This window comes from Amphiprion ocellaris, chromosome 20 (genome assembly GCF_022539595.1).
Source record: "Amphiprion ocellaris isolate individual 3 ecotype Okinawa chromosome 20, ASM2253959v1, whole genome shotgun sequence".
In the NCBI taxonomy this organism is placed as follows: Eukaryota; Metazoa; Chordata; class Actinopteri; family Pomacentridae; genus Amphiprion; species Amphiprion ocellaris.
The window spans coordinates 5,695,362-5,708,656 of record NC_072785.1 but is presented as its reverse complement, the minus strand read 5'-3'; the positions used below and the strand labels follow the sequence as shown (position 1 = coordinate 5,708,656).

Sequence of the window (13,295 nt, the reverse complement as noted above, 5' to 3'; positions counted from 1 at the left end):
TGAGTTACATTTACTCCGTTACATTTACTTGAGTAATTCTGAAAAAAATGTACTTCTGAGAGTAGTTTTACTCTGCCATACTTTTTACTTGTACTTGAGTAGATTTGTGAAGAAGAAATGCTACTCTTACTCCGTTACACTGGGCTACACTTGACTCATTACTTTTTTATTTACTACATTAGATCTGCTTTATTTTGCCAGAGAGATGCCCCCAGATGTCGCTCTGCAGTCACATGACCTCATACGAACTGTAGCAGCATAGCGGCACGAACTCTACACACGTTGGAGACAAGGAATGAAAAAAAACGAGGGAATTTTCGAGAAATTTGATCTAGCATAGCATTAGCATGGATATCTCCGTCTTTTTTCTTCTGTTTACTAATACAGGCAAAGTGAAGCGTGACGTCAGGCTTGATAGGTCCGCGTGATACAGCGAGGGGAGGGGGGAATACAGCTTGCAGTATATCTTGTCACTGGAAGTACTTTGCACTCCTTAAACATAAAACATTACCTTACTATTCAATTCAATTCAATTTTATTTATATACCGCCAATTACAGTCAAATTGTCTCAAGACCCCATATACTACAGGTATTTGTTTAAAAAGCTTTGTTGTGAAAAACTGAGATTTTGAAATTTGTGTTTCTTGTGCCTTAACTTGTCATTTTGTAAAGATGTTTATTTTTACTATTTTTTATTTTTATTTTATTATTTGGAAATGCCAGAATTTGCACATTTTCTTACATTTTTGTCTGTCTGATCACATCATTTCAAAAAAATAAATCGGACATTACAATCAGTTAGTCAGTACTTGAGTAATCTTTTCGCCAAATACTTTTTTACTCTTACTTGAGTAATTTTTTGGATGACTACTTTTTACTTCTACTTGAGTGATATTATTTTGAAGTCACGTTACTCTTACTTGAGTACAATCTTTGGCTACTCTACCTACCTCTGGACCTTGACAATTATGATTAGTGTAAAAAAAATGTGCATCACAAGACTCACTTTCTAAATGTATTCTAAAAATCTATCGTTTGAACATTTCTAGAGGATATCTTATAAGTTGATTTTTGTTGTTGTTGTTGTTGTGGTCAAATGTTTTGTGGTAATTCATTCCAATGTAACACATAGCATATTATATAGTACATCACAGTCCACTAAAGCAAGATCTGAGCTCAAACGGGGGATTTCTATTCTCCTAAAAACTACAGGTTAGGCCAAGTATTTTAAAGCCAAGGAGAACATACAGACATACAAAAACAGCATTTACTCTACCTGCAGTAAACATGACACAGAAGCCTGTTGATCAGATGATCCACCTTAAACCTGCAGTAGTCCTCCCAAATATCCTTAACAGCAGTCACTGACAGCACCAGTATAATAGGAATCAAAGAAATCTCTGGCTGGAAGGCCTCCACAACAGGAACAAAGTTTAGAGCAGCAAGGAAGATGAAGTAAACATTGGCAAAGCGATGCAGTTGCTCAAAGAGATTCTTGGGCAAGAAGGATAAGAGAGAATATTTTGTGGTTCGGATCTTGTTGCCTTTATACAACTTCAGGAGCTCACTCAGTTCCTCATCTTCTGTGGAGTGAGGAACAACTATCCTCTTCTTCCGCAGGTGCTCCTTGCCAGAATGAAGACGGAACAATCGCTCAAAGCTATACATGTCCACTGCTCCAGTGAATTCTGCCTGCGAGTTAATATGTCCGCTTAGAAGCCTTAGTTCCCAGCAACTACACTACAGCTCCAATGTCAGCAATTCCTTTACTTTCATACTGTCCTTTCTTCAAATTTATTCATTAATCATTCCGATTTCCCAATCATGCTAAAGTAAAACACGGATATGCCAGGCAAGGTGGGAAGGGGAGGGAGGAGTGGACAGTTAACAACCTTGGTGATCGAATTCATTGCCACTCCTCTAAAGAGCACTTCTTCTGTAAACAAACTCAAGGTTCAAGTTGTATTGCTGCCTCAAAAGGGAGATTGTGCTACTAGATAACAGGAAAGAGCCACACAGCTGCACCAACAACTGTGCTGTCAGATTCACACAAACACACACACAGACAGACACACACACACACACACACACACACACACACACCCTAACCCTAACCCTGTTTAAATCAGATTTTAGTACAAACAATGATAAGACTGCAAAATCTAACGTGTCAACCGAATTTATGTATACACTAAATAATCCTGTGAAAAACTGCAACCCACCGGACACCCATATAAGACAACAAAGCCGGAAGTGCAAGCTCTCTCTTTATCTGCACTCATGATTTGAAACTAAGGTCATGTTGACCTAGCAGTAATAAAAAAGAGGAGGTGGTTAAACTTTTGATATGATTACATCATGGACATCCTTATTGGGTCTTAAGACGATGAGTTGTGGCTTTCCAGAACAGAAGAGGAGTGTTCAGAAGAAGTTTGCATAAGTATATAAGACGATGTAATGCTTTGTGTAGTCAGTTAAAATCTCGAGATTTTGCTCGTGTGTTCTTACAGCTTCTGTATTGAATAAACATTATTCTCATCATACTCTGAAGACTGCTTGAAGACTCTTTTTTCAAAACTTTTTGAGGACACCAACTTCTGATCCAGAATGTTTGACAAAGCTGCCAGATCACCACTGACCTTTTGCAGGCAGACTGAGTCACAACATATCAACTCAGCCTGCACTGCTGAATGTTTTTTAAATTGTTTTAAAGGACTGCTGCCTGAATTACTGGCAACTTTCAAATGCCACTAATGAAGCCTATGATTAGTGATGTCAGGTGTGCTTGAGACATCTCCTGATTTGCAAGTAAGTGCTCTTATATGGGATTCTATTTAGGGGGTTGAATAATTTTGAGTGTAACTGCAGGAGGTGGTTGAGGTGGATGGTGGGAGTAAATGCAAAGGATCAGTGATACAGTTAGCCTCTTGTGTCCCACATGTGGACAGAGACTTTAATTCATGTTGTACATTTGGTTACAACTATTGTGTCTCTGCAAACTCATTCTGCAGCAATAGAAAATAGGTTTCTACAAAGTAATGTTGATTCATTAAACAAAAAAAAGTAAAATAAGTGATTGTATAAGTAGCCAACCCCTTTAAGTCAGTATTAAGTAGATGCACCTTTGATCGCAGAAACAGCATTAAGCCTGTTTGGATAGGTCTCAGTCAGTCTTGCACATCTGGACATTGCAATTTTACCCCATTCTTCCTTGCAAAACTGCTCAAGCGCCGTCAGGTTGCACAGGGATTGCAAGTCTTTTTCAAGTCTCAAGTCACAAATTCTCCATTGGATTTAGGTCTTGGCTTTAATTCAGCCACTCGAGAACCCTTTTCCACGCTGTATCAGGTCATTATTCAGGATCTTACTATGCTGTATTAATTTTACCCTCTAGCTTTACAACCCATGCAGGGTCAACTGCCAACATAGTGTCTATTCTGATGGCTAAAAAGGCTTAATTTTGGCCTCATCATTCCAAATAACCTTCTTCCATTTGACTTCAGAGTCTCCTACATATCTTCTGGCAAGTTCTAGTCAAGACTTAATCTGAGCTTTGTTCAATTGTGGCTTTCTCTTTGTTTCTCTCCCATAAAGCTTTGACTGGTAAAGAAATGTACCAGTTTTTGAATGCAGTCTCTCCCATCTCAGCAGCTGAAGCTTGTAACCAAGACACTTATAACTCAGGATACTTAAAAGTCATGGTGTCTTGGTGGCCTCCCTCAAGTCTCTTTTTTGTACGGTGTGTCAAATTTTGAAGGCAACCTGCTCAATGCCAATTTACATATGTTGCATATTCTTTCCATTTCTTTATTCATTGAATTTAACAGTAGTCAAAGGGATATTAGGTATTTAAATTTTGGATTACTTGTTTTTGTATTCATCCCGACTTATGCTTTCCAGGAAAACTTTTCACTGAGTTTCTTGTTCTTTTGTCTTCACAGTTTAGTTGGCCCTATAGCCTATTAAGTGACACAGAAACACTATCAGTATGTATTGGTTCAGTCATTACAATTAGCTACAAAACAAAGCCTTTCAGCTGGTTTAGGGCAGTTCAACTTAAGTTTTTAGGTACTCTGACAAATCATACTCCTCTCCTCAACATTTCCAAAGTGCCCTTCTATAATCATGGTTGTGTACTAAAGCAGTCAGTTATACTTTGGTGTGCACTTTACTCGATATATAAAATCTTCTCCCTTTGCCTCAGGAGGGACAATAGTACTAGGTTATTCCATCTCAAAAAATCTGGTGCCTTCTGCTCAACCATCTCTGATGAGGATTTAAAATAGTATCTCTAGAATTTTACATTGATATGACAAGTACCTTCCAAGAATTTAATTTTTTTAATCACTTGTCAATCCAACAGGATATTGTTTCATACATTCAAATTTAAGGCTATTACAATACCCCAGGAACTACTAAATATAAAAGCCTGGGATGTTTACAGGTATTTCTCATCACTCTATTGATTCTGAATCTGCAATATTGGACATGTATATCAAAGTCAAAGTCAAACCCAAATAACTTACTTTCATTTGTATTATGACATGCAACTATGTATGGTTCAGAAAAAAATCACTAGTTCACTTGTGCATTATTAATATTTTTGTTTATGTATGCTTAAAGATGGGATTTGTCATGTTCATGCTTCATTTTTTTCACATTTAACTGTGAAACCATGGCATCATGAGAAAGAAAAAGAAAAATTTCAGCCTTTAATCGTTCCTGAGATGTTGGCGTTCAAATTTTAATGCAAGAATAAACATGCTTAGAGTTGTTCACCTGTCAATTTCAGAAAATGTTTATCTCAGAAAGTATTTAATGTATCACACTATAATTTCACAGATATTTTTAAAATATATATCCACATTTTATGTTCTAAAAACTGCACATTGAGATTGAACGACCTTATTGCTAGCATTAATTACCACTCCCTCTCCAACCAACCATGTACAAATTCTGCATATATGTTAAATGTACCTCACAAGTTTGCACACTGAATCATGACTTCAATGCAATTTCATACCACTTTATAGCCATAATGTCTAATAGCCATGCATAAAGCTAGAAAGCTGCATTTGCCCCTGAATTGGCTCTAAAGCTCAGAAAGGTTCACTCACCCACAGAACACTTGTACAACACTGTTGTTGACCTTTTTGTCAAACAAGTGCCGCCTGTAGTCTTCCAGGGCATCTTTGATGGCAATAACACTGAGAACCACCAGCAAAGGAATCATAGTAATTTCCTTCTGAAATGCTTCAACAACTGGCACCCAGTTGAGCAATGTCAGGAAAAGGAAATAGAGGTTGGCAGCCCTGCAAAGGCAAAATCATAGCAGTAAATTAGTATGTAAAAGATCATTTTAGGCAGATCTCTACAAACATTAACAGATAAAACTAAAGAGGCAAGCAGTGAAAATGTGCTCATACCTAGCCTCTTACATTGGATAATATACAATTTAGGTTCAAAAATGTTCTTTTTAATGGCACAACATTGAAATCACTGCCTGCCATGGCAGTACCTTTGCATTGCAAGGGTCTTTTAATAACACAGATCATATTTGAAATTACTGTATTTCATTTTCTTGAGACTTTATTACATACTAATCCCTTAAAAATGGCAAAATCTATGTAAAAATGAAAATGAAAGAAAAAAAATATTGGTATACAAATACAGTGGGTACGGAAAGTATTCAGACCCCTTTAAATTTTTCACTCTTTGTTTCATTGCAGCCATTTGCTAAAATCAAAAAAGTTCATTTTATTTCTCATTAATGTACACTCAGCACCCTATCTTGACAGAAAAAAACAGAAGTGTAGAAATTTTTGCAAATTTATTAAAAAAGAAAAACTGAAATATCACACGGTCATAAGTATTCAGACCCTTTACTGTGACACTCATATTTAACTCACCTGTGGTCCATTTCTTCTGATCCTCCTTGAGATGGTTCTACTTCTTCATTGGAGTCCAGCTGTGTTTAATTAAACTGATTGGACTTGATTAGGAAAGGCACACACCTGTCTATATGACCTTACAGCTCACAGTGCATGTCAGAGCAAATGAGAATCATGAGGTCGAAGGAACTGCCCAAGGAGCTCAGAGACAGAATTGTGGCAAGGCACAGATCTGGCCAAGGTTACAAAAGAATTTCTGCAGCACTCAAGGTTCCTAAGAGCACAGTGGCCTTCATAATCCTTAAATGGAAGAAGTTTGGGACAACCAGAACTCTTCCTAGACCTGGCCGTCCAGCCAAACTGAGCAATCGTGGGAGAGAGCCTTGGTGAGAGAGGTAAAGAAGAACCCAAAGATCACCGTGGCTGAGCTCCAGAGATGCAGCAGGGAGATGGGAGAAAGTTCCACAAAGTCAACTATCACTGCAGCCCTCCACCAGTCGGGCCTTTATGGCAGAGTGGCCCGACGGAAGCCTCTCCTCAGTGCAAGACATATGAAAGCCCGCATAGAGTTTGCCAAAAAACACATGAAGGACTCCCAGACTATGAGAATTAAGATTCTCTGGTCTGATGAGACCAAGATTGAACTTTCTGGCATTAATTCTAAGCGGTATGTGTGGAGAAAACCAGGCACTGCTCATCACCTGCCCAATACCATCCCAACAGTGAAACATGGTGGTGGCAGCATCATGCTATGGGGGTGTTTTTCAGCTGCAGGGACAGGACGACTGGTTGCAATTGAAGGAAAGATGAATGCGGTCAAGTACAGAGATATCCTGGAAGAAAACCTCTTCCAGAGTGCTCTGGACCTCAGACTGGGTCGAAGGTTCACCTTCCAACAAGACAATGACCCTAAGCACACAGCTAAAATAACAAAGGAGTGGCTTCGGAACAACTCTGTGACCATTCTTGACTGGCCCAGCCAGAGCCCTGACCTAAACCCAATTGAGCATCTCTGGAGAGATCTGAAAATGGCTGTCCACCAACGTTCACCATCCAACCTGACAGAACTGGAGAGCATCTGCAAGGAAGAATGGCAGAGGATCCCCAAATCCAGGTGTGAAAAACTTGTTGCATCATTCCCAAGAAGACTCATGGCTGTACTAGCTCAAAAGGGTGCTTCTACTCAATACTGAGCAAAGGGTCTGAATACTTATGACCGTGTGATATTTCAGTTTTTCTTTTTTAATAAATTTGCAAAAATTTCTACATTTCTGTTTTTTTCTGTCAAGATAGGGTGCTGAGTGTACATTAATGAGAAATAAAATGAACTTTTTTGATTTTAGCAAATGGCTGCAATGAAACAAAGAGTGAAAAATTTAAAGGGGTCTGAATACTTTCCGTACCCACTGTACAAACGTCTCATTATTCTAAGTTTTGTAGGGGAACCATTATTGAGCCATTTTTTAAACATCCATGCCCAAGACCAATAAAATATATAATCTATTATCTCAGATCCCTGTGCAAAGTTTCATGAGTTTCTGAGCAACGTCAAAAATGCGATGTATTTACAAGAAGAAGAAAGAGAAGAATGCCTCCAATTAAAGAAGGGCTTTCCCCACACTCACTTGGGCCCTCATAAGAAAAGTTCTGCTTCTTGCAAAAATAACAATCTAACCTGTGAAACTGCTGGAACAGGTTCATGGGGATGAAAGTCAGCAAGCTGTATTTAGTAGTGCGAATTGCATTTCCTTTGTAGTTTTTTGATACAGCTTTGAATTCTTGTTGGTGGGGCCCTTGGCAGGCGAACACCGTTCTTCGCTTCCCTTTGAATCTGCGCTGGGAGTTGTGAGTGTCCAGGGAGCTTTTGTTTGGCAGTCCATCAGGCACAGAGTACCAGCCTTGCCCAGAGTCTCCTGCCAGCAGTTGTTGACAGCGATGCTGCAACCAGTGGAACCGCTCCATCAGTGCAGCTGAAGCTCTAGCTGAGTGTGCCTACCTTCCCTCCTTTGACCCCGTTGCCTACAGTGTGCTTTACACTGAACTTTCACAATGAACTCATCCTAGAGTAAGAAAAACACAAAATTACAAGAAGACCAAAAGAAATGGTTACATTGATGTCACTTCCTCCTTCGCTTTACTTTCACTTAAACCACAAAGGTTCTGAACATGAGAGCCAACAAAAAACAAACCAGCCACAACCATAAGCCCATGCTAGTATTGTTAACTACAGTACATTGATGAGCCATAGTGAGTTTTTGTCAAGTCAAGAAATATCACAAAATCTATTGTAACTTGACCTTTCTGTCCTTCACTCTCCTCTGTGTGTCTCTGTTTCACCACAGCACACAGTCGAGGAGATATTACACATACAATGAAACAGACAAACACAGTAGAACAGACACAGGCATGGTGACATGGAGAGCAGAGAAGAACATCAAAACAGCAGTAGCAACTCTCACTCTCAGTTGAAATGAAACAAGTGCACATACATTAGAGTAATGACATAAACAATTTTTTTGTTGACTAAAAATTCGATCGTTTTTGAGGCCCTAGCTGAATAGAGTCCAGCGGGCAATGTGTTGAGAGAAGTTTTGATCTGTTTAGAAACAAAAGGAGGTCTGACAGTTTCAAAGGTAAGGACTGACATATTCTGACATGCACATAAGACTGACAAAACATAAAATAGAGAAGCTAAGTTTACAACACAAACACAGTGTGACATCACCCTCTGCTCAGGATGTCATTATTCCACTATATCTTAGCATAGCAAACAGAAGTACACCTGAGCCATCATACGCCATGAACATAGAGGTTATGTTTACTATGTTATTAGACATGCTGCTCTACCAAATCACCCCGTCTCGGTTTCTCCATTATTGCATACGTGAGCATTGAAGTGCCGCTGTAAAAATACGGAGCCCTCAATCAGAACCCCTCCCAGGACACCACCCAATGACTCAAAGAAGGCTGAGTACTCTAAACACCTGTTCAGTGCATATGTATAGATAATAACTGGAGCCTTCCCCTTTGCGACACACAATAGCAAAGTGGTCACCCTCTCATTCGCTGCTAAGAATTACGACACAGCGTCGCTTAGCTGGGGGCTTGTTTGTCTCCCTACACCTGCCCAGCACCTCTGTCCACGGGCAACTCTGAAAAAGAAGAGTCCAACTCTCCTCTAGAAGCACTGACAAATTTCTACACATGCTGAAGCAATTTTGTCTGATCCTCAGAAGAGCTAAAACTGTAAAAACAGGTCAAAATATGCAAGTAACACACTCTCTACAAGAGTTGGCCTGACAGAAGCCTGAAAATGCTTCATTCAAATCAGTAGTATAATTTTGCACATAGACAAAAGCAGGTGCATGGCATCTCACTAATAAATCAATCATTCTCTGTATGTCTATTGCTGGGGCACCACAGAAGTGCTGTGTTGAGCTTGAAGTCATTTGGTTAAGCAGATTTGAAAGATAAACATTACACAGTTAGTGACTACAGTTCGACTCCAATAATTTGGCAGCATAATAACATCATTAATTATCCCAACAATGCATCACAAAAAAATACCTGTGCTCAGTCAAAGCATGACTGGTCCTGTAGAACAAACTACAGCTAAGAACCCTCACTCCTCACAACAACAATTTGTTAACATTTTTAGCCAGAGACCAACAGTGTGATATTTTGCAAGCACTACAAACGAGAAATGCCTTATCACACCAGAACAACTGCTATATGGAAATACATAAGAAAATCTTCAATTTTCCCAGAGGAAGCATATTCAAGATGCAAGGTGCAAGTACAAATATACAGCAGTTCAAATATACTGCCAACAGCTCATGCCACTATTTATGTCTACCTGTAGATTAAGGTTATGCATTTCATATTTTATCAACATTTAATTATTAGTGTATTCATAGCCTCTGTCCATACGGTTCATTCTGTCTATACTGTGACATACTGTAGGTACCATACTGCATATTGTATACAATGCACTTCACTGACCCACCCAGCTTATTGCACTACTCCACAGTGCAATAAGCTGATTGAGGACACCTTCATCTGGGAGTGGTTCACCTGCTACCAATCACTACCACACTCCATAAAACTCTGCCTCATTACACCATTTGATGCTGGGCCATTGTACTGATTACAGTTAGTCAGCTCAGGCCAAGTCTTTTTGCTCAGCTTGTATCCAATTCCGGTTTAACCTCTGTCTAGTGCTCAGACCTGATCCACAACTGGATCTCATTCCTCATGCTGATTCCCTTCTGACCCACAAACTGCCAGGCACCTATACGCTCTCTACTTTTAAGATTAGGTTGAAAACTTTCCTCTTTGATAAAGCTTAGAGTTAGAGCTGCTCAGAGTCACCTGAGCCATCCCTTAGTTATGTTGCTATTGGTTTAGACTGCAAGGGGATTCCCATGATGCACTGGGCTCCTCTGCTCTACTCTACTCTCTTTCTTCCACAGAGTTCTATATCATGATTACATTCACTAACTCTGTGTTTCCCTCAATGTCCTGTGTTTGTTCTCTCAGTGGGTGTCTCTGGATCTGGAGCTACATGTCTGTTCTGCAGCAACTGGCCTCACTGACCTCTGACTGACTTCTTTGAGCCAAATTAAATAGGACCCAAATGCTATATTGGCAAAGTCTAAGGAGCTCAGCATAGATCTGAAGAAGCAAATCATTTCCTTGAAAAAGTCAGGAATGCCACTTTGAGCCATTTCAAATCAGCTACAGATCCCAAATCAACTGTGCAAACAGTTGTTTGTAAGTATAAAGTGCATGGCACAGTTGTGTTGCTGCCATGATCAGAAAGAAAATATACACATCAACTGCTGCTGCTGAGAGACAGTTGGTCAGAAAGGTAGACTCAACCAAGAACCACCAAAAAGCAGGTCTACAATGATTTAGAAAATGCTAGAACACAGATGTCAGTGTCTACAGTCAAGTGTTTTACATTGCCATGGGCTGAGATGCTGCTGCACAAGAAGGAAGTGCTTTCTCCAACAGCGGCACCTGAATGCTTCACTGAAGTCTGCTGCTGATCACACAGGCAAAGAAAGGGGCTTCTGGAGGAAAGTTCTGTGGTCACATGAAACAATATAATGAGCTGTTTGACCATGACCACAAATGTCTGGAGGAGAGAGGTGAGGTCTTTAATACCAAGAACACCAAACCTACTGTCAATCATTATTGTTCTCTAGGGCTGTTTTGCAAAAATGGTTAAAAAAAAAAAAAAAATTAAAAACTTAAATCAGGGTAGAATTAAGGTTTTAGAATAGCCTTCCTAACTTCCTTACCTAGTCCCCTTTAAGAACCTGTGTGCTGAGAAAAAAGTTTGTCAGAAAGCCAACAATTTAGTTGACCTTTAGTCAGCAGCAATTTAGCAACCTTTAACAATGCGTATTTAAAAAAAACTGGGCTGTGTGTAAAAGTATTATCTGATCATCTAGACTGATATGAGGTGAAGCATGACACCTTGAAACAATTTTTGAAAAACAGAAACATGAGTAAACATGTTCTTCATCGTTATCTGTCTGGGTTGAGTTTGAATTAAAGAATATTTTCATTTTATTTAAGCTGGCATATTACCCTTATTGGCTATTCTGGCTCTAGAGGTATGGAGCTAAAACAGAGACAGTATAGGTTGTCACTGAAAAAATTAATTTGTCTGAAAAAACTCACCACTGAAAATATAATTTGGCATTTTTTTGAAATTTTAATGCAATTTTCAGTTACAATTTTCAGGTTGCTGGCCAGTGACTGACATAAATGCAACACAGTCTTGCCTCTTTTTTTTATTTCTGAAAATAATTCATAGATATTTATTTTGAGTTTTCTAAGATCGTTATACAATCTTTAATGTTTTAGAGGCCATGATTTATTGACAGCGGTAGTATGTCAGGTTATATCAGTGGATCAACAAAAACTTAGCAGAAACTAATTATTGAAGAATTACAGAGAAGTTTACCGAGGACACTATGTAATGCAGGACTGTTATACAGGAATTCTTTGACTCTCATATACAAAGGGCCTAGTGGTAAACCCCCATCTGCACGTTGTAGCGCAGGGCTGGTAGTGTACAGTGATTTGTCTGAGAGTAGCCTGCTCCTTGATACTAGGAGGGCATGGTCAATACACCCATATGCAATCGCTGAACATAAAATTCATACTCATGCACATGAATATGATGGTATACACATAACAGCCCTCGCCCTTACTCTTTCAGTATTCCCACTGCAAAGCACAAGAGCATGCATGATATACTGGATGACAAAGTCTGGTTTATGGTGGTGGGGTTGATTTGACCTGAGAGAAACGCTTCTTATAGAGATGGCTTTGTGCATGCAAGCACTGTTGTCTGGAAGAAAAGTTTTACAGTAGCATAAGTCACAGCCTCCAACACAAGAAGACTTTGTATGTTCCATAGATGCATGCATGTCTTATCTGGTCTCCCAATATCATTCATCCTTTATACAGAGGATCTAACCAGCGTGTCCTTATTTACCAGCTGAGGTTTTGTACAGCACATAGCATTTTAACATTCTGGCATGATTTTATGCCAAAGAATATGTAACTACATGCATATTTTAATGGAATCTGCTTCTATAAAAGGTAACCTCCGTATATTCCAAAACTCAGCGTACAGACTGCAATACTGCACAGAGTAAGCCACGCCTGTTTACCCAGCTTACTTAATGAGGGAGAGGCTATCCTGAAGCTGGAAAAATTGTTGTATGCAGCAATTTTGCAGCCAAAGTTTTGTTGTGTACAAATAAGATGAATGTTGTACAGCAACTTAGCAGGAAATAAGAGGCCTACACCTGCTGTCCACTTCTGCACACAGTTACTGTAATGACAACATGTTTCCAAGATCTGCCTTCATTCATAAACACTTACCCAGCTGTTTACGTCCATACGGTGTCGGTTTAATATCGCAGCAACTTAGTGCTTTGCTCGCTTTACTGAGGCCGTGAAAACTCAAAACAGCCTCAGAGGAACACAGAGCAGGATGTGAAACGTTTCGCTTTTCAGCAACATCAGAAGGGAGGTTGAAGGAACCCGAGCCCCTTCACACTTCCTGCATGCTGTCAAACGGTCCGCCTGCTAGGAAGTGTGCCGCATAGGAACCTGCATTTTATAGTCATGATTATTCGTGATGTTGCTGAGAAGCACTTTGCTGTGGAATGTCTGTCTTTATTCGGATGTGGTTGAATTTATCTGACCATTGCCACGGACACATTTCCCCAAAGAACACTAAACCAACCCAACGAACAGGAACTCCAATGCATTCCCCATACCAAATTGTCATATTAAAAAAAAATGTGTTGTGTCACCAGTAGCACACAAGAAGTTCATTGCGAGCTAGGTATAAGGTCGGAATTATTGAGTATTTC

The 13,295-nt window shown here is 39.5% G+C and overlaps 1 protein-coding gene across 3 annotated transcripts in view; it reads right to left on the bottom strand.

Annotated features, from left to right (window-relative positions):
• The window catches only part of atp10d (ATPase phospholipid transporting 10D), a 60,638-nt gene extending 47,646 nt beyond the window's left edge, over positions 1-12,992 (bottom strand). Inside the window, exons 1-3 of one of the 3 annotated variants that reach the window (XM_055005687.1) lie at positions 12,799-12,992; positions 7,568-7,952; positions 5,119-5,313 (exon numbers count right to left, since the gene is read on the bottom strand). In XM_055005687.1, coding sequence (XP_054861662.1) covers positions 5,119-5,313; positions 7,568-7,854 — 482 coding nt within the window. In that variant the 5' untranslated portion in view covers positions 7,855-7,952; positions 12,799-12,992. Of the gene's footprint in view, positions 1-1,277; positions 1,868-5,118; positions 5,314-7,567; positions 7,953-12,798 lie in introns of those variants that run through there. The other 2 variants (XM_055005689.1, XM_055005688.1) reach the window with 2 other exon arrangements.
• Positions 12,993-13,295: the final 303 nt, after the last annotated feature.